Source organism: Ceratotherium simum, chromosome 2 (assembly GCF_057802395.1).
Source record: "Ceratotherium simum simum isolate JZ-2026a chromosome 2, ASM5780239v1, whole genome shotgun sequence".
In the NCBI taxonomy this organism is placed as follows: domain Eukaryota; kingdom Metazoa; phylum Chordata; class Mammalia; order Perissodactyla; family Rhinocerotidae; genus Ceratotherium; species Ceratotherium simum.
The window spans coordinates 50,181,125-50,207,082 of NC_141901.1; the positions used below are offsets into that span (position 1 = coordinate 50,181,125).

Below are 25,958 nucleotides of genomic sequence, written 5' to 3' on the forward strand. Positions count from 1 at the left end.
TATAGGTAGGTAATGGCAAGCCAAGGAAAGTTTTTGAAGAAGAAATTGAAATACATAATTAGATTTCTGTCATAGAAAGAGAAGTGTTGGCAACGTGGAAAATGGATTGGGGAGGAGGGTTAAGGAAGGAGAAAGTTTCAAGGGAATGGAAGGGGGTCAACAAATATCAGATGCTGTGGAAGACTCAGGAAGGAGAGTGAAAAGAGAGATTTGGGTTTATCAGTTGGAAAGTTTATTAACTTCCTTTCTGAGAACAGTTTTAAGAGAATGATAGGCAGTAGCCAGACTGCCATAGATTGATGAATGAATCTGGTGAGGCAGTAGAGATAAGATATATTAATGATAAATTCAAGTTATTTAGATAAAATGATATTTTGATTCAGCCAACATGTCTAGAGAGGCCGTCTCGTACAAGAGAAAGAGCACTGGTCTCAGAGCCAGCAGCCCTAGGGTCCGTTCCAAGCAGATTACTTACAGACTGGATGATGCCGGCTGCTTGTTTTATGCCTGTAAAATTTACTTCAGGAATTCAATTTGCTTATCTATAAAACGAGGATGACTGGACCCCTTATACCTAAGGTCCCTTTCAGCTCCCACATTGGGTGACTAACAGCTGATTAGCAAGTGCACATATCAAGATCGTGGGCTTGGAGGCATGCAACCTGGGTTTTAATTCAGACTTCGCCTCTTACTAGTTATGTGATTTAGGGTGGGTTACTTAACTTCTCTACACCTTGATTTTTTTGACCAATAAAATGGGCATAATAATAGTAACTCATAGAGTTATTGTAACGTTAAATGTAAAGTACTCTGCAAAGCTCCTAGCATGCAATAAGCACTTAAAAATGAAAACTATTTCAGATAGGGTTAGGTTAAGCTGTATGTAACAGACAACCCCCAATCAGCGCTTTTACAAGAAAGAGGTTTATTTTTCCTAATGTAAAAGAAGTCAGAAGTGGGCAGTCCATGGTAGGCAGTGCCACGACATCATTAGGAATTCGGATTCCTTCTTTTTATCTGTTCCATCATTGTTAGTACATGATTTCCAGCCTCAAAGTTGATTCGTGGTTGCAAAATGACTGCTGCTGCTACAGCCATTTCATCCATTTTTCAGGAAGTAGGAAAAGAGATGAGGCAATGACCAAGGAAAAGCCTCCCAGCTGAGTTGGCCTTCTTTAAAAACTATCTGGAGTATTACCCAGTGACTTCAGTTTACTTCTCTTTGCTCATCCCTATATACAGGGAAGGCTGGGAAGTATAGTTTTAGCTGGAATATTGCCTCCCCAATATAAGGTTCTGATATTGGAACAACTAGCAGGATTATCATTGCTTTTAATTTACTTTGTAATCACTGATCACATTATTCATAAATTATTCCTCAGGTTTTAGTTTTTGTTGTTTGTTTGTTTGTTTACCACTGCTACTGAAATTATGGAAATCAGTAAAATCTAGCTGGCATTTAAACCTTAGAGAAGTGAAAGACACGCAGAAAGGTCAACCATGTGGTTTTTTGTCTTTTGAGATCAACTATAAAACCCAACTACCACCTGGTATCATTATTTCCTATCTTATACGAAAGTCTGATTTCTGAAGTAGGAAATGTGACTGATTCTAAAAGAAACAGAAAATGAACCAAAACAAGTTGACAAAAAAGTGTCTGATGAGTAATTCTTATCAGTTTTACTGTTAGTGACCCCATATTCTATAGGATTTAGAGCTAAAACACAAGTAAATAACATTTTAAAATATTTTATGTCTTCTTTTGCACCATTATGGAAATATCAACCAGGAAGGAAATTGAAAAAACACAGAATTATCTAACGGAAATTCGGAACAGAGTATTATCTCCCTACTTCAAATCAGAATTGAGCACGTTATATCAGTCTCAGGTAATTGAATGTCATTAACAACAATAGAATAAGAGTCTTCATAAAAAGTTGATACAATGCAGATGTTATTATGTAACCTACTTACCCTCTTGTTTCTTTCCTACATCAACCTGACTGACTACTCATACCCTTCACGTCCATGTCCTTACAGGCATATGAGAGAGAAGACTAATTCCAGGTTTTGCACCTTAGTTCTCTGCCAATGTATTACTACCACTCCACCTCCCTGCCTCGCATTATCACAATTAATTACCCTCTCCCATCTATTTTAAGCCCTTTTTTTGGGTCAAATTCTCCCTATTGATTATCCTCTGATACATCCCATTTTGAGGTTTTTATTCCTTTAAAATTCCCCCCCGCCCCAAAAGCTGCTGACAGCACTAGGATATTGTGAGTTCTTGGAAGCCCACGGAGGCACAACACTCCTCTCTTCTGTGAAACCTCGAAACTCTCAAGCAAAGTGAATATTTGCATGTGTTCAGAACTCCCTGACTTCTGTGACAATTCCAGATGCTATTATTAACCAGAGGCTGCCTGAGAAAAAAATTATAGGAAATTATAACTAATTAACAAAATCTAGAATTGAGTTAATCCATCTCTTGAAAAACTTTTAGATGCAAACTTTATTTTCAGGGCCTTAAAAAATATGCTTTCATCATTGTTCATCAACTTAACATGCTGGTGGCAGTTACCTGTCAGCCATGCATAAGTCTAAAATAAGTCTTTTGTTTTTTCCTTTAAGTTTAATTATCTAGACACCCTTTCCAAAAAGTTGCCTCCTTTCACAAAGAAAGATGAAGATGCAAACAAAACAGCTGTTCAAACTACATCCAATCTTCAGCCAGGTAATGTGTTCGTGTAGCTCTTGTTCCTGTTATGTGCTTCTTAAGTGAAAAATACCTAATATTGCCTCTTAGAACATAACTAGTTCCTACTACCTTTTATCTCAGGAATAGCTAATAGCATAACCTTCTGTGACCTGTGTATTACAGATTTGACTGAGTTATATGAGGAAACCAAGATGTAAATAAAATTTAGTTTTTATCCTGTATGCTTAAAATTTACCTAAAAGCATTAAGAAGATCTCACTAATTTAAAAATCAAGGGAGCAATGAAAGGTTGTTGACTTCAGAACAGGGCATTCACATGGTCTAAAAGTATCACCTCACATACTACCTCCTAATTATAAGGAGGAAACATACCTTTACAGTGGACAGAGATGGCATTTTCCACCTTAGCCAAGTGACCACACTTCTACTTAATTGTGAAGCAAGTTAGAATTAGGCGCTTTCTCATCTAATGCAATATGAAGTGCCTAGGGGCTGTGTAGAATTCTTGCCAAAAATCCTTAACCTGAATTTAACCAAGAGGAAAAAATCAGAAAAATCCAGAATGTACACATTTTATAAGACAACTGGCCTGAACTCTTAAAAAAAGTTAATGTCATTAAAAGAAAAAAGAGGGGGTGATTGTTCTACGTTAAAAGAGGCATAAAAATGATATGCAATACATAAACTTTGGATGCTGGATTGAGAAAAAAAACAGCTATGAAAGATATTTAGGAGCAACTGCCCAAGTTTGACTGGGGACTCTGTATTAGAGAGCATTGTGGAATTAGTGTAAGTTTTCTTGGGTGTGATGATGGTGTTGTGGATTTGTAGGAGAATGATTTCATTTCAGGAGATTCAAGTTGAAGAATTTAGGAGTGAAATGAAATTTAGTGCTTCTCTTTACTAAACTGGGTATTTAAAATACCCAAAGAGAGGAATTTTGTACTGTACAAAGCAATACCAGAAGCTCAGCTGCCTGGAATGAGCACAGCCAAAGAAAACATCTAATTACCACAGAGTTTGCCAAGCAAAGATTAAGTCTGGAACAATGACTTGTAAATGTGATGGAGAGGAATGAGGGATGAAGGCTGATGGTTCTTGTGCTGCCTGCCACGCCCTGGGCAGACAACACTCATCAATCAAGCCTACTCTCCCCTTGAAAGCAGGTGAAGCCACAGTTGTTCAGCACAGTCCTCCAGGCAGCCACCACCATTCAGCCAGGGTTGGCACACACGCAAGTTGAAATGTATTTGCATCCCCGGTCTTTGATATATTTATTTAAAATTTGTTTCATATTGCACTGATTTCTTAGAGATACATTTTAATAAAGAGCTACATTTTCATAGTAAGGAATGGATTTAAAATTGGAAACTTTTTTTTAAAATCCCATCTCAGTTACTCTTGCCAGATAAAAGCAGACCAAGTTACATGGTCTCTGCTTCATAACCCAACAAGGTAACAACTACTATGTGGTTATAAGGCCCGGAAAGAACCAACTAGCTCCTAGGGAGTGTGAGCCTTGCAGATACTGTCCTGTTTGTTAACGGCGAACATTGCATCATATAATGAATAATCTCTGCCTCTTAATGGCTTTCTTCTATTTAGTCTTTCTAAAGGGGGGCATGGGGGGGGAAGCACCTTGTTCATTGTAAATACGAATACAAACATTAGTAGTCATTGTGTCATTGTCCAGAATATCACTTTATAATATTTGTTTTCGGTTTTCTAGATTCTCAGCCAAATAAAGTTTCAGAACAGGAATCCTCGGACACACTTAATCTTCCAAAATCAGAGAGTTTTGTGGATGTCAAGGAGTTCGCTAACCAGAACCAAACTGAAAATTTAACAAAATCTACTGAAGGTATTCCAGTCATTTGCTTTATCTCATTGTTTCTCAAAACTGAACATTCTGTCTTTTTGGAGTCTGGGAGATGGCACTGGGCACTGAAGGTATGGTTGGTGGTTATGGAAAAAATTCTAGAGGGTCATGGATCCTGGAGCTATGGAACTTTGTATGCTTTCTTAGCAAATCAAAGTATCTCAATAAAAATGTTGAGAATGACTACAAGACTGAAGGAAAGAAATGACAAATACGGTTTTTTAGATTTGTTATATTGTTTTTTTTTTTCTTCATTTTAATGTATTATTTTAATTAATTTATTATCTTATTTTATTTTATTTTATTTTATCCCTCGTGATTCTAAGAGCTTGTGTGATTTATTGAAGGTCAGGAACCTGGTAGCTTTTTTTTTTGTTTATTTTATTTCTCTCTTTCTTTTTTTAATTGATGTTTTAATAGTTTTTAACATTGTGAAATTTTGGGTTGTACATTTTTGTTTGTCCATCACCATATATATGTCTCCCTTCACCCCTTGTGCCCACCCCCCACCCCCATTGCCCCTGGTAACCACAATACAGTTTTCTCTGTCCATGTGTTGGTTTATATTCCACATATGAGTGAGATCATACAGTGTTTGTCTTTCTCTTTCTGGCTTACTTCACTTAACATAATACCCTCCAGGGCCATCCATGTTGTTGCAAATAGGACAATTTTGTCTTTTTTTATGGCTGAGTAGTATTCCATTGTATATATATACCACACTTTCTTGATCCAATCGTCAGTCAAGGGACACTTAGGTTGCTTCCACTTCTTGGCTATGGTGAATAATGCTGCAATGAACATAGGGGTGCATAAGCCTCTTTGGATTGTTGATTTCAGGTTCGTTGGATAGATTCCCAGTAGTGGGATAGCTGGGTCATAGGGCATCTCTATTTTTAATTCTTTGAGAAATCTCCATACCGTTTTCCGTAGAGGCTGCACCAGTTTGCATTCCCACCAGCTGTGTATGAGTGTTCCTGTTTCTCCACATCCTCTCCAACATTTGTTGTTTTTTGTCTTGGTGATTATAGCCATTCTAACGGGTGTGAGGTGATATCTTAGTGTTGCTTTGATTTGCGTTTCCCTGATGATTAGTGATGTTCAACATCTTTTCATGTGCCTCTTGGCCATCTGTATATCTTCTTTGGAGAAGTATCTGTTCATTTCCTCTGCCCATTTTTTGATCGGGTTGTTTGTTTTTTTGTTGTTCAGTTGTGTGAGTTCTTTATATATTATGGAGATCAACCCCTTGTCAGATGTATGTTTTGCAAATATTCTCTCCAAGCTGGTGGGTTGTCTGTTCATCTTGATTCTGGTTTCATTTGTCTTGTAGAAGCTCTTTAATCTGATAAAGTCCCACTTGTTTATTTTTTCTTTAGTTTCCCTAGTCTGGGTAGGCATGTCATCTGAAAAGATTCCTTTATGACCAATGTCAAATAGCGTGTTGCCTATATTTTCTTCTATGAGTTTTATAGTTTCAGGTCTCACCTTCAGGTCTTTGATCCATTTTGAATTAATTTTTGTGAATGGCGGTAGCAGATGGTCCACTTTCATTCTTTTGCATGTGGCTGTTCAGTTTTCCCAACACCATTTATTGAAGAGACTTTCCTTTCTCCATTGTATGTTCTTAGTTCCTTTGTCAAAAATTAGCTGTCCGTATATGTGTGGTTTTATTTCTGGGCTTTCAATTCTGTTCCATTGATCTGTGTGTCTGTTTTTGTACCAGTACCATGCTGTTTTGATTACTGTTGCTTTGTAGTACGTTTTGAAGTCAGGAATTGTGATGCCTCCTGCTTTGTTCTTTTTTCTTAGGATTGCTTTAGCTATTCAAGGTCTTTTGTTGCCCCATATGAATTTTAGTGTTCTTTTTTCTATTTCCGTGAAGAATGTCATTGGGATTCTGATTGGGATTGCATTGAATCTGTAGGTTGCTTTAGGTGATATAGACATTTTAACTATGTTTATTCTTCCAATCCATGTGCATGGGATATCTTTCCATTTCTTTATGTTATCATCGATTTCTTTCAATAATGTCTTGTAGTTTTCGTTGTATAGGTCTTTCACCTCCTTGGTGAGATTCATTCCTAGATATTTTATTCTTTTTGATGCAGCTGTAAATGGTATTATCTTTTTGAGCTCTCTTTCTGTTAGTTCATTATTAGCATACAGAAATGCAACTGATTTTTGTAAATTGATGTTGTAGCCTGGGACTTTGCTAGAGTTGTTGATTATTTCTAATAGTTTTCCAATGGATTCTTTAGGGTTTTCTATATATAAAATCATGTCATCTGCAAATAGTGAGAGTTTCACTTCTTCTTTACCTATTTGGATTCCTTTTATTCCTTTTTCTTGCCTAATTGCTCTGACCAAAACCTCCAGTACTATGTTGAATAGGAGTGGTGAGAGTGGGCAGCCCTGCCTTGTTCCTGTTCTCAGAGGAATGGCTTTCAATCTTTCCCCATTGAGTATGATGTTGGCTGTGGGTTTGTCATAAATAGCCTTTATTATGTTGAGGTACTTTCCTTCTATTCCCATTTTTTTGAGAGTTTTTAACATAAATGGATGTTGTATCTTGTCAAATGCCTTCTCTGTGTTTATTGAGATGACCATGTGGTTTTTATTCTTTGTTTTGTTGATGTGGTGTATCACATTGATTGATTTGCAGATGTTGAACCATCCCTGCATCCCTGGTATAAATCCCACTTGATCATGGTGTCTGATCTTTTTAATGTATTGCTGTATTCAGTTTGCCAATATTTTGTTGAGGATTTTTGCATCTATGTTCATCAGCGATATTGGCCTGTAATTTTCCTTTTTTGTATTGTCTTTGTCTGGCTTTGGTATCAGGGTGATGTTGGCCTCATAGAATGATTTAGGAAGTGTTCCATCTTCCTCTATTTTTTGGAATAGTTTGAGAAGATGGGTATTAAATCTTCTTTGAATGTTTGGTAAAATTCACTGGAGAAGCCATCTGGTCCTGGACTTTTATTTTTTGGGAGGTTTTTGATTACTATCAATCTCTTTACTTGTGATTGGTCTATTCAGATTCTCCATTTCTTCTTGGTTCAGTTTTGGGAGGTTGTATGAGTCTAAGAATTTATCCATTTCTTCTAGATTGTCCAATTTGTTGGCATATAATTTCTCATAGTATTCTCTTATAATCCTCTGTATTTCCGTGGTATCTGTTCTAATTTCTCCTCTTTCATTTCTAATTTTATTTACTTGAGCCTTTTCTCTTTTTTTCTTAGTAAGCCTGGCTAAGAGTTTGTCGATTTTGTTTATCTCAAAGAAACAACTCTTTGTTTCATTAATCCTTTCTACTGTTTTTTTGGTCTCAATTTCATTTATTTATGCTCTGATTTTTATTATTTCTCTCCTTCTGCTGACTTTGGGCTTGTTTGTTCCTCTTTTTCTAGTTCTGTTTGGTGTAATTTGAGGTTGCTTATTTGGGCTTTTTCTTGTTTGTTAAGTGGGCTTGTATCGCTATGAGTTTCCCTCTCAGGACCGCTTTTGCTGCATCCCATATGGTTTGGTATGGCATATTTTCATTTTTGTTTGTTTCCAGATAGTTTTTGATTTCTCCTTTAATTTCATCAATGATCCATTGGTTTTTCAGTAGCATGTTGTTTAATCTCCACATTTTTGTCACTTTCCCAGTTTTTTTTCATGGTTGATTTCCAGTTTCATAGCATTATGGTCGGAAAAGATGCTTGTTATGATTTCAATCTTCTTAAATTTATTGAGGCTTGCTTTGTTTCCCAACATATGGTCTAACCTTGAGAATGTTCCATGCGCGCTTGAGAAGAATGTGTAGTCAGATGTTTTTGGATGGGGTGTTCTGTATATGTCTACTAGGTCCATCTTGTCCAGTTTTTCATTTAAGTCTACTATTTCTTTATTGACTTTTTGTCTGGATGATCTATCCATTGATGTTAGTGGGGTATTAAGATCCCCTACTATTATTGTGTTGTTGTTAATGTCTCCTTTTAGGTTTGTTAATAGTTGCTTTATGTACATTGGTGCTCCTATGTTGGGTCCATATATATTTATAAGTGATATGTCTTCTTGGTGGAGTGTCCCTTTTATCATTATATATTTCCCTTATTTGTCTCTCTTAACCTATTTTATCTTGAAGTCTACTTTGTCTGATGTGAGTATGGCGACACCTGCTTTCTTTTGTTTGCCATTAGCTTGGAGTATTGTCTTCCATCCTTTCACTCTGACCCTGTGCTTGTCTTTAGAGCTGAGATGTGTTTCCTGGAGGCAGCATATTGTTGGGTCTTGCTTCTTAACCCATCCTGCCACTCTGTATCTTCTTATTGGAGAGTTCAGCCAGTAATTTGGTAGCTGGACTTAGATTTACCTATTATTTCAGTACTTTCTTGGTCTGCAGGTGCTAGAAGAGAAACATAAGATGTAGTCTCTATCTTACACAGCACATCATCTTATTGGGGTGGCAGAATTTGAAGTATAGAATACTACAGAATAATATCTAGTTACAGTGGAGTCACATTATGCTGATTTCATTGAAGTTAATTCAGCTAAATATGGTTGGTTGGTCAAAAAAAGAGAAACAGAATAATTTAGATTGTGTGACAAATTTGCACCCCTTGATTTCTGTGGGCCTGTTCCATACTGAAAGTGAGATGGGAATCTGCTGATGGATCTTAGTTACCCCTTATAGAGGGAGCATCTTGCCACATTTATGGGTGAATTAAAATATTTACCTTACACAAGCCTTTTGCCTTCCTGACTTTAAACTTCTCTCTCCTATAAGGTTTATTCATTTAATAGATAATTTACTCAGTGCCTACTGTGTGCCAGGCATTGTTCTAGGCATGGAAATACAGCAGTAAAGAAGCCAAAGTCTTATAGATCTGTACATACTATGGGCAGACCTGGACAATAAATAAGTAAACAAATAAATTAGATAAATTCAGATTGCGATACATTTTCTCACATAAAACAGTATGATACATGGCAGTGTCTTGAGGGGACAGTGTTCCATTAGGGCTTAGAAGGCCCCTCTGTGAAGGGACATTTGAGCTGAGAGAAGAACGACAAGAAGGAGCCAGCCATGCAAAGATTGGGGGAAAGGAATATTCCAGGTAGAGAGCACAGCAAGTGTGAAGGTCCTGAGGGAAGAAGAAACATTTAAAAAGGCATAGATCTAGAAGAAAATGAGAAAAGGAAAAAGTGGAAGAAGGTGAGGTCAAAGAGAGGGGCAGAAATGAGACCATGTGATGCTGCATAGGGGGCTTTGAGTTTTATTCTAAGTGCAGTTTTATTCAAACACCACTGGAAGGTTTTGAGCAGGGTAGTTACGTGACTAATTTATACAGGAACAAGATCACTCTAGTAGCTGTGTGGATAGTAGCTTGTGGCAAGAAGAGAGGAGTGGGGGAGGTGGAAGCAAGGAGGAAGCAGCTGAAGCAGCACATGTGAGCACTGACAGAGACCTTGGCTAAGGCGGTCGAGGTAGGGATGACGAGAAGCAAATTAATTGGAAATATATCCTAGAGGTAGAGCCAACAGGACTTGCTGGTCGATTGGATATGAGGGTGAGAAATAAGAGGAATCAAGGGTGATTCTCAACTTAATTAATGAGACAAGATGTAAGGCTGAGAATTTGTAGTTGTAACAAGTTTCCGGGTGGTGTTGATGTTGCTGGTATAGGATCCCACTTTAAGAAGCACTGCCCTAAGGCAAACTCTAGGATGTAAAAGTCAGGCAGAGGAGGAGTCAGTAAAGGCAACTAAGAAGAAGATGTCAGTGAAGTAGGATAAAAACAGGAGCATGAGGGGCCGGCCCAGTGGCTTAGCGGTTAAGTGCGCGCGCTCCACTACTGGCAGCCCGGGTTCGGATCCGGACACGCACTGATGCACTGCTTGTCCGGGCGGCATCCCACATACAGCAACTAGAAGGATGTGCAGCTATGACACACAACTGTCTACTGGGGCTTTGGGGAGAAAAAGGGGAAAAAAAAAAAGGGAGGAGGATTGGCAATAGATGTTAGCTCAGGGCCAGTCTTCCTCAGCAAAAAGAGGAGGATTGGCATGGATGTTAGCTCAGGGCTGATCTTCCTCACAAAAAACAAAAACAAAAACAAAAAAAACAGGAACATGAAAATCACTGGGTGTTCCAAATGTATCAAATGCTCCTGAAAGGTTGAGTAAGATAAAGAATGATCATGGGATTAGGTAAGACAGAGATCACCGGTGATCTTGACATGAGCAGTTTCAGGGCATGGAGGAGACCAAAGCCAACTGAAGTGGGTTATGTATGGAATGACTGAAGAGGAATCAGCAGCAGCAGGCATATGTACCTTTACCCAAGAGTTTTGCTGAAAAGAATAGAAAAATGGGATTGCTGCTGAAGCAAGACATGTGACCAAGGAAGAGATTTTTTAAAAAATTAGACATACTAGAGCATGTTGATTTGCAAATGATAATAATTCTGTAGCAAGAGAGAACTTATGATCCAGGAAAAGGGGGCCTAATTGCAGGATAGCAAAGTTCTAAAGAAGGTGAGAGAACATGACATCTGGGTCAAACGCTGAGTGGCAGAGTTGACCTTGGATGTGAATAGGGTCACCTCATCCAAAACGATGGAGAGAGGAGAAAGAATACAGATACATTTGCAGGTCGGTTGATATGTTTGGTATTGGGAAGATGAGCAAGTCTGATTGCAAAGGAGTGGATATGATGATAGAATATAAAATCCATTCCAGAGAAACAAGAGAGCAAAACACGAAGAGGCTGACTTGTTTAAGGTGACAGTGTCAGTTGATTAGAGGTCTCAATGAAGTCAAATAATTGCTTGGCAGGTACAATAGAGTCATAAGCTAGAAGAATAGGAGGTGGTGATCTAGAGAGGGAAGCTTGAAACCTTAGATTTTGAGAGTGGTAAAAATTATTGGTGTTGGCAAGGTCAAAGATATGACCATGTGAGTTTCTGAGGTAGAGAAGAAAAAAAGATGAGGAAATGGGGTGCTCAAGAATCAGAGAGGACAGGGTGGGTGTTGGATGGATCATCCAGGTGATGTCTCCAAGAGAGACGAAGTGGAAGACTATCCAATGTGTCAAGATCTCCAATGAATCAAGGGAATGATTGAGAGGTCAGTAAATGACAACTGCTTGGAGCCATTGTAGGTAATACAGTCTGATGGCACGAACATCAAAGGAATAGGAATTTTTAAAGGAGAAAAAAGTCATTTGAAACAAGGACACCTACTGCACCCCACTCCTTCACCAAATTTAGTGATCTGAGATACTAGGCACTGAGATACTTGAGGTAAGAGACAAAAATGTGACTCCTCTATAAGTGGTAAATTAAATTTTGTTATTGACAACAAAGTTTAAAGAAGTTCAGAGTAGGAAGAAATGAACACAAGCAGCGGGGAAAGCTTTATGGGAGAGGTGATCTTGAAGAATAACCAGAAATTTCATAGATTTTAAGATTTAAGATGGAATCATCTCAGACAACCCTCATTTTACTTGAGGAAACTGAAACCTAGAGAAAATCAAGTGACTTCTCTTCTCCATATTTCATTACGCTCCATATTTCAGATGTAGGGAAGAGAAAAGAGTATTTTATAACAAAAAAAAAAGAATGTGTTCAAAAGCCTGAAGGTAGAAATGAACAGGAAATCGGCGTAAGCAGATCGGAATGTTCTTATCTGGTAATAGTACAAGACAGTGCTTGGAAAATACAATAGAGTCAGCTCGTGAAGGTTTGGATTTTTGCAAAATAAAAATGTACTTATCAGTGTTTGCTGTGATAATACTGTAGAAATCCTGTAGTGGCTTAGAACAACCAGTTTTGGGATCTGGGGGTCCACTGCGGCAGCCTCTGCTCCAGACTGCAGGCCCCTGAGATCTGATGGTGCTCGTCTCTTCCCAACTCCACGTTCGCTGACCCCACGCTGAGAGCTTGTCAGCTGTGGTGAGAAATCAGCAAATGCTGCAAATGTGCACACTGTACAAACCAGGGCAGTTTTTCTCCAGAGAGGCAGCTGTTAATCTTTTACCAGCACACCACCAGCTGCCGGTAAAGTTCAGGTGTATTCCAGGTGCCTCTCTGAAGGAGCCGTCATCCTCTGGGGCTAGCTGTCCACGTGGCAGAGGGTCAAAGCTCAAGAGAGGTGGATGGGAACGTGTGCCGCCGCTAACCACCTCTGCTCAGAACTGGCACGCTGCCACTAACACACACATTCACTGTCAAAGCAAGTTCTGTGGCCGAGCTCAGAGTCAATTGGGGCAGAGAAGTATACTCCACCTACAGGGAAGGCATGCTCAGAGAGGATGTAAATAAAGACATGCTCTGAGAGGAAGTAAAAAAAATGTGTTGTAAATGCTACAGTCTGCCTCAGCATAGAAACAGGGAATCATTACCCGTTCTTCAGTTGGGTCAGGCCCAGCAGTACTGTTCAGATGATACCACCAGTGGGACCATCCCAGTTGTTCTATAAAATATTAAACATGAAAGTACCTCTGTATCTGCTGGTTACCAGCCACTGCTCCAAGCCCCTAAATTCTCCCCCTCCAACCCCTTAATCCCTGGTGAAGCCCTGGGTAGGCTCAGTGGGATGATAATCCAGCTGTGTTATGGGAGGCAGGATGGTAGACAGCAGTGCTAAGAATGTCGGCTCTCCCTAGCTCCTTATGTAACAGCAGTGTAACATGGGGCACACTGTTTAACCCTGCTCTCTCTTCCTGTTTCCTCTTCTGTAAAGGGGAAGTAGTGGTTTATACATCACAGGGCTGTGAGGATTTAATTAGTTGATATATGTAAAATGCCTAGAGCAGTGCATGGCACATGATAAACTCCGTATCAGTATCTACTATTAATAATAATAGTATTAGTGAGTAATTAATACCCATTAGACTGGTAAGATGCATTCATATAAAACAGTAACACATATGGTAAGAATTCAAACAAAAAGATACATCAAGCCATTAGAATAGTTGCCTATGTAGGGAGTGGTGACCAAAGGGAATAAAGACATTAAGACACTGATGACTGAGCTCCATCCCCAGAGATTCTGATTCTGTTTTGATCTGAAATAGGGCTTGTCTGGGGTGTGCCCTGGGAATCTCTATTTTTGCAGAATAAGCCCAGGGGATTATGATGCATAGATGGATTTGGGACATATTGGTAGTTGTCTAGGAAAAACTCACTACTCACACAGAACACTTCTGTGGCCTGATGTATGCGGGTTTTTCCCACACCAAGCAATTCTGTAACACCAGCTGGGTGTCCTACAATTCAGTTCAATTCTGACACTAACCAGAGTTAGCGCAGACCCTACCGGTTAAGGGCTCAGTCTCACAAGACTGTTCCCCCACTTCAGATGTCAATCGGAAGTCCAGGTTGTCACCTGTGCTTTTGACCAACCAGCTATAAATTAGGGTTCCCATGATCCCCTTCTAGGGTTTGATAATTTGCTAGAACAGCTCACAAAACTCATATATTATTATATAATAAAGGATATGATAAAAGGCACAAACAAATAGCCAGATGAAGAGGTACATAGGGCAAGGTCCGGAAGGGTACAGCATAGGAGCATTTGTCTCCGTGGAGTTGGAGACATCCAACAGCCTCCTGGCATGTGAATGTGTTCACCAACCCAGAAGCTCTCTGAACCCCGTACTGTAGGGATTTTTATGGAGGCTTAATCATGTAGTCATGATCGATCGTTAACTCAATCGCCATCTCCTCTCTCCTTCCTAGAGGATGGGGATGGGGCTGAAAGTTCCAAGCTTCTAATCATGGCTTGGTCTTTCTGATGACCAGCCTCAATCTTGAAGCTATCCAGAAGCCCACCAAGAGTCACCTCAATAGATCAAAAGACACTCCTATCACCCAGGAAATTCCAAGGGATTTAGGAGCTCTGTGTCAGGAACCTAGGTCAAAGACTGAATATTAGAAAAAAAGATGCTCCTAGTGTTCTTATCACTTAGGAAATTACAAGGGTTTTAGGAATTCTATGCCAGGAACCAGAGGCAGAGACCAATATATATATTTGCTATTATCTCACCTAGTAGAAAGAGCATGCTTCTTGTGGAATCTGACACACACGGGTGCATGTTCTAGCCCTGCCACTTTTTTCAGTCTCTTGGACAAGTTATTTAACTTCGGTTTCCTCATCTGTAAAAAAGAGACACTACTATTAGATTAATTAGGACTCTTCAATTTGTAACTGAGGGAACTCAAACTCAAACTCACTGAATAAAAAATGGTGGGGGGAGTTTATTGGTGCTCAAAAGCAAACTACAGAGAAGTGGATATGGTGCTAGCCCAGGGACAACCAGATTCAGGCACTCCGGCTTTTTGGGAGTGTGTTTGTGTCTGATTGCCTTTCTCTGGGCATCCTCCCTGCCTCCATCTTGCCCCATCTCTACTTGTCCCTGTTTGGTTTTATCCTCTCCTACAAAGGACAAGCTATGTCTATGTGGCAGGGACCACGAGTATAGAGGTCCAAGATTGTGATTCTTCCAGATGCATAACCCAGTAGGCAAGATGGGATCATCCCTGTCAGCCTCAGTGGAAATATCCTGGTGAAGGGCCTGCATTGGCTTTGCATGGGTCAGGTACCATCCTGATGGTTGGGGCCGGGGACATTGTGGCACCAAAAGTGTGTGTGGTAGGAGTGAGGTTGGAGGTGGGCATGGGAAGAGCTCTGAGCATACAAAGATAATAATTACCATAACTCTCAGCTCAGAAGATTTTATGAGAACTAAATAAGATGCTAACGTAAAAACATGCATGTGGTGCTTGCCTGCAGATAGCAGACACTCAAATATTGGTTCCTTTCCTTTTCCCCTCTTGATGATTTGAATGCAAGAAAAGATGTTTAAATATGATGATCTAAAATGCAATTCTTATTTCAACCTCCTAGAAATTCGGAGAAATACATACAGCTTTAGCGATGTAGTTTATCTACTTTTGTTTACTCCTTTACCAAATTTAGTGATCTGAGGATTTAATTCCCTGGCTTAATTTATCTATAATTACTATATCACTTTTTAGAACTATAAAAGATGCCAAATAAATTCTTAAGATCTTGCCCTTATTAGTTTTAAGAAATCTTTCAGAGTCAATGTTTTATTGTATTGTACTTGTTGATTTAACGGAAAGAACCCTGAAGACCTGGGTATAAGTTCAGTCCATCACAGGCAAGGCACTCAATTTCTCAGAATCTGATTTTTTTCATTTATTTTAAAAAGGTGATGCTGATAGCATCTCATAGAGTTGTTGTGAGGACCAATATTAGGTAAAATCTCTTTGTAAAATGTAAAGATATAGCACTAGAATTAATAAAAGCCTTTGTTCCTTTACATAAGCTCTTTAAAAAGGAAAGAAGAAAAGTTTCCCAAGTTGGTTTATGTTCTTATATGCTCTGATATGACCTTGAATGTCTTTGAATAAAAATGTCCACGTGGTATAATTTAAACTTTCTCTCTAACAGAACCAGAAACGTATGGACCTGTGAAAATTCCAACCCAGTCATTGCTGCAGGATGTCGCAGGACAAGCAAGGAAAGAGAAAGTGAGGTTACCTCACTATTTGCTGAGTTCCAAGCCCAAGTCTCAACCTCTCACAAAGGTAAAACAGACATGGGAACAAATTTCCCAAAGCCAACCAGCGTTTTATGTAATCCCGACTCCTTGACGTTATTGATTCTAGCCACTGTGTTCTGCTGTTCACTGTACATACCATCTCACCATGAAGGCCTTCAGGTCACACAGAGGTAAACTAAGGCAGTGCTTTGCTGGACCCAGCTCATACAGGCTCATGAGAGGAATTTTATGAGCCAGCTGTTAAACCATTGGTAGCTTGAAATCAGCCATGCTGGGAGTTCTTACACCATAGAAATCAGCAAATGCTACTAATCATGATCCTTTTCGGAGAGCCAATTTGCCAACACTACTGGCCAAGAGGATCATTGGCCACCCTTCTCATGACTCTTAGGATAAAATCCAAATGACTTAGATGACTGCAAGGCATGGTCCTGTTTGCTTCTTTACCCTCACCTTGTCCCAAATTCACTATATTTCAGCCAATATGGGTTTCTCTCAGTTCTTTAAAAGCACCAAGCTCCTTCCTTCCTCAGAGCCTCCAAGATTAAGATTCCATCTCAGCTCTGTTGGGAAGCCTTTCTTGAGCCCACCAATCAAGTTTTCATAGGTATCCTTTGATACTTTCACGGCACACTGTATTCATTACCATCATAGAATTTATCACAATGTATTTAACTGATATGTGTTAGGAGTGCTTCTCCAACTCTAATGTGCACATGAATTACCTAGGGATCTTGTTAAAACATAGATTCTGACTCACTGGGTCTGGTGTGGGGCCTGAGATTCTGCAGTCCTAACAAGCTCCCAGGTGAGGTCACTGCTGCCGATCTGGGGAATAACAAGGACATAGGGCAGTGGTTCTCCAAGTGTGGTTACCAGACCAGCAACATCGGCAGCACCTGAGAACTTGTTATAAATGGAATTCAGGGGCCCCATCCCAGATTTACTGATTGGGAAACTCTGGGGACAGAGTCAGCGATTTTTGTCTTAAGGAGTCCTCAGGTGATTCTGATGGGAACTAGAGTTTGATAATCGCTGGCACAGGGGAAAGAGCACACACTTTAAACTCAGACAACCTGAGTTTGAAATTTTACTCCACCACTTACCACTTGAGTAAATTACCTTTTAAGTCTCTGAACTTGAGCTTCTTTATCCTTAAAACAAAGCCTGAAATACTTCCTTACAGTGCTGTTGTAGGGATTACATGAGACCATAAATGTTCCTTTCCTCCTCCAGCCAAGCAGTTATTTTCCTCTGATGACAGAGCTTTTTCTTATCTTGGGAATGCAAACTAGAACCATTTTATTACTTTTTCTTAATGCAAAGGTGGAGGATTCTGTTGGAGGAAGAGTGAAAACATCCTCTGTTGCTTCTGCTGCCATTAATAACGCAAATTCATCCCCTTTTGGATTCCACCTTCTCCCATCGTCAGTGAAGTTTGGAGTGCTTAAAGAAGGCCAGACCTATGCAACCACCGTAAAGCTCAAGAATGTTGGCGTGGACTTCTGCAGGTGAGGCCATGGCACCAAATGTCTGCTCAGGTCACCTTCTGCTCTGTGACTTGTCTTTGGACATCTACATCAGTGAATGTTTATTGAACTGAACTGTAATTATACCTTGATTCTTTTTTTTTGTGTGAAGAAGATCAGCCCTGCGCTAACATCAGATGCCACTCCTCCATTTTTTTTTTTTTTTGCTGAGGAAGGTTGGCCCTGGGCTAACATCCGTGCCCATCTTCCTCCACTTTATGTGGGACGCCGCCACAGCATGGCTTGACAAGCGGTGCGTTGGTGCGAGCCCGGGATCCGATCCTGTGAACCCCGGGCCACCGAAGCGGAGCGTGCGCACTCAACTGCTTGCGCCACCGGGCGGGTGCCGCTATACCTCGATTCTTGAATCATCACATCAGTCATTCAATCATTTACTCACTAATTCATCCATTCATTCCTGCATTCAGTCATTCATCCATTCATTCTTCAACAAATCAGTATTTACCAAGCTTGAACTATGTAGTAGGTACTTCTTTGCCCTCCCATTAATCATTATTCATACTTTGGTAGAAGCAACTCAAGGCTTGATCAGCACTAGCAAAAAATGAAGGGGAAGTTGTACAAGTGTTACAATAACTGATGCACCAAATTTGAAAGTCTATTTCTCAAATCCACCACCAACTATAATACCAGCTGACATTTGTTTGCGCTTTATGATCTAAAAGTGACTTTAATTACATTATTTCTGGATAATCGAGGCAAAAAGGAAAAAAATTTAACCTGAGTCATTAGGGTCATTTTGACTCGGAAGATTTGACTTGGAATTAACAAATACCTTAACTCACAGTCTGTACCCTCAGTTGAAAATACACTATATCTGGCATTCAATGACAAGAAAAAGAGTCAGTCCTTCATTTCCAGATCAAGACCAATAAAATTTTAGAGCTTGGAGAGATCTTAGAGATCATTACAAAGGAACCAACTGAGTAACTTGTTTTCCGGTCTTGTAGGCTAGAGCAAGGCTGGACCTCAGATCTCCAGGGTACCAGTTCATTGGAGGCACCTTGCTTTATCAACATAGCTGTGTCCCTACTTCATGTAGGAATTCAGTCCTTCCCATTGGGTCAATATACCATATATCTATACCAAGACAACTCCCATTACAAAATCTCCTCTATTCTATTCTGAATTAAGCATAACGTGGGTTTTTTCCCCCCTCATAAAAATGGAATAAATGTTTATTTCAATTGCAGAGTTATTCTCAGTGTAAGTGGCAAGTCTTTGAAGAATGTTTGTGATTATGGACCTAGGATTGGAAATCAGATGAAGCAAAGCTACAGGAGCATCCAATTTAAAATTTTAGTTGAGGCAAATCCCCAACTTCAGGAATCATGTTTGCTTCCTCAGAAACAACCTGATGAGGGACCCAAGCCACCTGATCAGATATTATTGTTTTTTTTTTAGGTTGTTGCCAACAAAGTGGGTCGAGAGAAATAGAGTCAACCTCAAACTAATAAAACTCATCCGTGCAGATCCTGTCTGTCCAGTATAGAATTTTAGTTTTAGAGATGTCACTCCTCAACTTGTTAAATTCAGCCACTATAGGGCAGACAGCAAAGTTGATGGTAGAAGGAGCGAGATTGGGGTCAATGTGGAGGTAGGCTTTCCTTGGCATTTTAATTTACTCCACGTCTTTAACTTTCAGGCAGAACCCACAAACCACAGGAAGGGAAAGAGATCAATAGGCACCACGTGTGAGCACAGGGCTTTTCGAGTTCTCCAACATTTTCTGAGCCTTTTCTGTTTCTCTTCTCCCCAAACATGCAAACCCCATACCACGACAGAGCAAGACTGGCTTCCATGCTCCACTGCTTTCCAAAAGAGCCTTTATTCTTCAGCTTAATGATCTGGCAGCCAGCATTTTGTGTTCACACTGGCAGCTACGCTGCAATGCACACACCAGCCAAACATTCACAACACTCTGCCCAGGCCTGAGCTGCTTGTCAGCATCCCATAACAAAAGGTTGAAACTCAGGTTGGAGTCTGTTTGACACTGATGAAAATTATTGGAAAGATGGTTGTGAAATGGGCCCCCGATTCTGATCCCAACTGAATATTAGGTTGTTTTTCTAATGGTAATGGACCTCCTGCTCCTGTGTAGCAAATATTAACCCCTTCCTGATTTTATAACATCCATGTTCAGTCATTGCTCATGTTTTTCATTATGGCGTAACTTTATTCCCATCTTCTTGCCTGGTAGGTTTAGGGTGAAGCAGCCTCCACCCAGCACAGGACTGAAAGTGACCTACAAACCTGGGCCTGTAAGTCCCATGTGCTATCTGTTGTTGTGTGTCTGTGTGTGCACATACAAATATGTGTATGTTTCCAGTAAAGTGGGTATTTGGATCATTCTACCCATTCAGTTTAAACCATGTATAAGTCTAATTTTTCTAGTATCATAAGCAAAAGATTCCTAGTAGTGGTACAATATGTGGCTTAATGTCACTTCATGTAATAACCATGAGACAGATCCTATGTGTAAATAGTTAAACTTCCAGCTATGGAAACATCTATGAAGTGCACCCCATTTGTCTCAATACTAAAGTTATGTACAGTTGTATGAAAAATACCTTTTTAAAAATTATGCTTTAATAAGCCTTGGAAAGCTGATTATCTAAGGATATCCTATAACAAATCTTTCTGCAAAGTGAAAAATACATTGGAAAAATAATTATTCCATTCTTCATATTTTATGTAAATCTGGTTTGTTCTCTTAGTGCTTGCCAGAGAATATTATTGAATGACACACTAAGAAATAGCAGTATATTAAATTCATAAGCTGCCTCATTTCTCCAAAGATCTCTGAAAACACAAATTTTAAAATGTCAACGTGTTCTGACTTTAATACATTCCCCGAAATGAGGTGTTTAGTATAAAATATGTATATTGCTACTTACTTTAAATTATAATTTCAGAAATGTAGTATGATGTAAACAAAAGTTAGTCTCAAAGTATAATAAAATCACATTTGTAAATCTTAACATTTATTTCTTGGTCAGTGAATCATTTTGCTGCTTTAACACTCATTTCACTCAAAAAACTCTGAGTTCCTCCCATACTCCGCTGACAGTGCCAGGGTATAGGGGATGTTAAAAATGAGTTAGACACATAAGGAGCTTATGCAGCCGGGCACGCAGTGGGCACTCAAGAGCAGTGTGATTGAGTGACAGATGATGTGAGGAAGTCAGGTAGATACATGAACCATTCAGCACTAAGGGGGACACGCACAGGCTCACGGGAGCTCTGAGGAAGGGGATCCAGTCCCGCACCCAGCACACAGTGCTCACAGCAGCCCCAGTTGTTATACGCTGACACAGAAGGGTTGGTTTGGTATAAGGCAAAGTCAGTTGGCTTCTTCCCATGACTGTGCCACCAAGTAGCTCAGTGATGTTGTTGGTTAATTAATCCTCTGCCCCTTGCTTCCTCATCTGTAAAAGAAAGAGCTTAGACTGGATTCTTAGCTCTCTTTCAGCTCTAATATCTTATGGTCTAGAAAACGGTAATACGCAGGCCCCAATTCCAAACAGAAAAACATTTGGGGATTAGGTCCACTAATTTATGAGTACCTCTCTGAAACAATTCATCACTGTACTGTGTCCAGAGTTCAGAATCTTCACAACATATAGCAAAAACAAAAATCAAAGCAAGCTCCTCTTCCTCTGTTCTGGGAAGTTAGCAAATCTTCTTCATTTAAAATAGGGATTATGCCAAAAGTCAAAATGACTGTTGGATCAACCTTTGTAGGTACTAAAAAGCCCAGCATGTACTCTTTGAAGCTCACTCTATACTGTTAGTTTTTTTTTTTTTCTACTTCTTGATGGTAGACTTTGGCTCTGGCAAAAATATAATCTATAGACTTCTCCATATGTAAATCTAACCACTGTTCAGCTTGGTTAGTTGCCAACACTAAATGAGTCTGCTTAAAGCCGGGGTGAACCTGTGTGCTGGCAGCCCTCCAGCTCCCCTCTCGCAGAATGTCATCATCCACAGCCCTCCTCTGATTGTTGGGCTTGGAGGACCGAGGGCTTGATTCTCAGAAACTGAGTGTTTGGATACCCTCCAGTATGCAGACGTTCACAGCACATTGTTGAAAAATTGAAACATTTTTCAATTCCATTATTTATAAAACTATATTGAAGAAAAAATTCCATTTGTATCTAATTGCTTTCCATGTGGTAGTTTCTGATGTATTTTTTCCAGATAACTGTTCTCAAGTCTGCTTTTTAACCTACCTCCTGGAGAGGCAGCTGAGAAACATAAACAGCTCTTTCTTTCCTGGCTAGTGTTCTCTGCAAGGAACAAGGCAAGAAGCCCATTCCTTGCTGTGTTTCTTCTTCATTATAGATCAGGTTTCTTCTTTGTTGGTACAAACCTCCTCCATGTAGCTTTCAGACCTAAGCAGTTTGGCATTTAAACTAATTCTGTCTCCCTCTACTGGCTTTGTCAGGTTACAGGTCCTACATTAGGAGTACTATAAACCAAGGGGCAGGATCGGGAAGTTGTGGGATTCACTCAGTCTCTCAGATTAAATTTATATTTATCTTAAATTTATCTTTATCTCCAAGGATGCTAATAGATACAAATTCACTACTGGCATTCAAGAAATAGCACAATTATGGGCATTGTAGAAGTTTGCCTTGAGTGCCACGTCAGTATTCCGGCATTTAGTTTCCTTATGCCTTTTCCTGAATAGCACCTGGTTTTCCCCTTCAACAATTTATCCTGCGTCCCATTTACTCAATGGAATTCTATCTAACTAATCTACGAAGCAATTCTTCTAAATCTTGTAAGAGCCATCATTCACTAGTGCCAAATTTTTAGATGAAGAAACAGGATTAGAGTTTAGTAACTTGCCCAAATTAATGTTAAAAACCAAGATTTGAACTCAGATATGCCTGATCCTAAAGCTACATTGTGTCTTATAGGTGGCAGCCGGTTTGCAGGCAGACCTGAAAGTGGAGCTATTTGCCATGGCTATGGGAGAGGACGGTGCCAAGGGATCAGCACACATCTCTCACAATATTGAGATTATGACCGAGCATGATGTCCTGTTCTTACCTGTGGAAGCAAATATCCTTTAAAGTTCAGTTTGAGTAATCATAGATAGTGCAAAAATTATATGCGAGCAAGGAGAGCATGGAAGTCAAAATGCTGTTTTCTAACCGCCTCAAACCCACATCTATCTTCATTAATTCTATCTTTAAAACCATCGAGTTAAATTTCTTAGGACAAAGACTGTCTTCATTCATCTTTGAAAGCATCTAGCAAAATGCCTGACACACATCACTGCAAATTGAATAAAAGTCAATGTTATTGGCTATTTATGGGACATCAGACAATCAGAAATTTAAGAGAAAGCAAGTATTTGTCATCAATAAAACTTGTGATCTTGTTGAGGGACAGGAGATACCTTATTATACAGGCTGGATGTATATTCACTGAATTGCACATAGATTCCTTCATATTGGTGTCTCTTGCATATAGATATCACACTGATATCCACTACCTAATATATGCAAGTAGGGTATGAAATATTTTATCATATATAAAAATGAAATTGGGAGTCTATCTTAAAAGACTTATATAATCTAGTAGCAGAAATAAAGTCTTCACCCTTGATTCCTATATTATTTTGTACTCCAATAACATGAATCATGTCCTACTTTTTGTTAGGTATCTATTTGGTATTTGAGCTGGGTCTTATAGAATGCAAAAACTTTTGAGGAAAAAAAGAGAATAAACAAACCCATAGCAATAGGAAAGCTCCAGGTGTTTGGAGGGTTAACAGGGAGTTCAATTTGTTGAGAGCTTAGAGAGAATTAGAAAATATAGTGGGAAAATTGGTTGGAATCAAGCTGTGGAAGATTTTGAATCCTTGGCTTAAGCTGTAATATATAAGCAACAGTGAATCACTGAAGATTTCTGACCCAATGGATGATATAATCAGCATGTCTTTATAGAAATGAATTCACTGTTATGGTGCAGGCTATGTTGAAGGATAACCTTCAACATATGTAAAAAACCATTGGAAGGCTGTTTCAATAGGCCAAACGTAAGGACGAGAACTATAGCATGGCAACAGCAGACATGGAGGAGAGACATGGATGAAAGACACTTGGCAGGAGCAACTGTAAGACCTGAGGTGGAGCCCACTGATAGAAGGAAGTAAGGGAACATGAGTTCAACTCCCAGGTTTTGGGCTCAGGTAGAGATTCACGGATATGTCACGGATATGCAGGGCTGGATCTCAGTTGAGGGATCAGAGCTGGAGATATAATTTTAAGCATCATCTACACAGAGGTGATGACTGAAGGTATGGGAAAGGAGCAGAAATTTGGGGTCTGTTCAGAGAGCAGGAGGAAGAATAGGAGCCAGTGGAGACAGACCAAGCAATTAGAAAACCATGAAATATCTCAAAAGCCACACAAAGAATTTCAAGGAAAATAGGGACATAGTTGACAGATGCTATAAAGATATAAGAAAAATGCAGATTTAAATAGGACGGCTAGATGTGGCTGGGGCAAAAACTAAATTGCAAAAGATAAAGAATGACTGGTTATTAAGAAAGCAGAAACACTGAGTATGGATGATACTCGTTAAAGAAAATTTATTATTAAAGGAAAGTGCAAGAGAATATGGTACCTCAGGGAGGCAACAGAGCAAAGGTCTCCTTTTGATTTTCAGTTTAGTGTAGACTTAAGTATGTTTGTAGGCTGAAGAGAATGGATCAGAAGAGAAACATTAAAAATGTGAATGAGAGGAAGTAACTGAAGCAGCAATATCCAAAAGAGAGCCAGAGAATAATCAAGAACAGAGCTGAAGCGTTAGTCTTGGCAAGGGAGAGAGTGAAGATGGCTAAGGATCCAGACATTCTGAGGTGAAGGAGAAATTTAGGGGGACTTGTGTCAGAAGGCCTTGATTTCAATAGAAGTGGAGTTGAATTCATGTGTTCATTTAATCTTTCAAAGATAATAAGGGCCTGTAAAGTGCTAGGCACTGTTCTAGGCACTGGGAATATAGCAATGAACAAACAGAGACAAAAAGCCCCACCCTTATGTAGCTTACATTCAGGTAGGAGGACAGATAACACACGAAATAAGTAAAATATGGACTTCATGATGGTGATAAGTACAATGGAGAAAAGTATTAAGTAGGAAAGGGGGTATAGGGAGTGCTAAGGAGGACTGCAATTTAAAACGAGATAGTCAGGAAAGCCTCACCAGGACGTGATTTTTTTTTTTTTTTTTTTTTTTTTTTGATGGCAGGGTTCTTCTGTGGTGATAGAAGGAAACTAACTAAGGAACCAGTATTTTTCCTCTGGGAATTAAATCAAGTCCTCTTATATCCTCTTCACACAGGTTGTTAGATGCTGATCCCGAGTATCTGAATCCCTGTTGCTGATCACAGCAAGTAAATCATTTTGTATTTATTGTAATAAAATTTCTACTTCCTTGCTTATACAGATCACTTGTCAGGCACAGATAGATGGGGAAGTGTTTTATTAGCTCTTTTATCTACTTCCAACATCAACAATGATAGTTCACAGCCCATTTCCCAAGATCTATCCCCCTCCTCACCAAAAAAGCATGAAATCTGGATGTTGATATGGTTTGGGGTCTGGTTATGGTGATTGATGGCTCCTATAGAGAGGCCAGTCAGTTAGCAAAGAAACATACACCAGGAAGGACAGACAGAAGAAATTCCAAGAGATCAGTAGCCATCCTTCATCCCCTAAGCCTGAGCACATAAAATTTGCATTAGATAGAAAAGTACTTTTCTATTGATAGCTATACTATCAATTGATATATACTATATACTATACTATATAGATAGTATATATACAATATATAGTATATAATACATATATTATACTATATACAAGTATACTATAGTATACTATATACTATATTGATATACTATACTATGGATAGCTATACTATCAATTGAGCTATAGCTATACTAATTGATAGCTATACTATCAATTGAGCTAATTATGCTAGACAAGAGGTTCTGATTCTAAAATGTTATCTGAGTTTATGATACAAATCATTTGGTCATCAAAATCATAGTCCTTAATGAGTATTTTACCAGTTTTAACAAGCAGCAATTATGATAAGAGATTAAAAGATTTTCCCCAGGAAAAAGAAAATCCCACGATCCAGAGGATTTCTACAATTTCTTCCTCTACACTTGGAGTCTTCATGTCTCGTAAAGTTTCTCCTCATTAG

General features: G+C 39.3%; 1 protein-coding gene across 1 annotated transcript in view; it reads left to right on the forward strand.

Annotated features, from left to right (window-relative positions):
• Window positions 1–25,958, forward strand: part of SPAG17 (sperm associated antigen 17) — a 193,891-nt gene extending 167,933 nt beyond the window's left edge. The window contains exons 41-48 of the mRNA XM_004420602.3: window positions 1,790–1,889; window positions 2,632–2,734; window positions 4,449–4,580; window positions 16,069–16,205; window positions 17,507–17,691; window positions 19,931–19,991; window positions 22,656–22,800; window positions 25,819–25,958. Of these exons, the coding sequence (XP_004420659.2) occupies window positions 1,790–1,889; window positions 2,632–2,734; window positions 4,449–4,580; window positions 16,069–16,205; window positions 17,507–17,691; window positions 19,931–19,991; window positions 22,656–22,800; window positions 25,819–25,958 (1,003 nt within the window). The remainder of the gene's footprint in view (window positions 1–1,789; window positions 1,890–2,631; window positions 2,735–4,448; window positions 4,581–16,068; window positions 16,206–17,506; window positions 17,692–19,930; window positions 19,992–22,655; window positions 22,801–25,818) is intronic.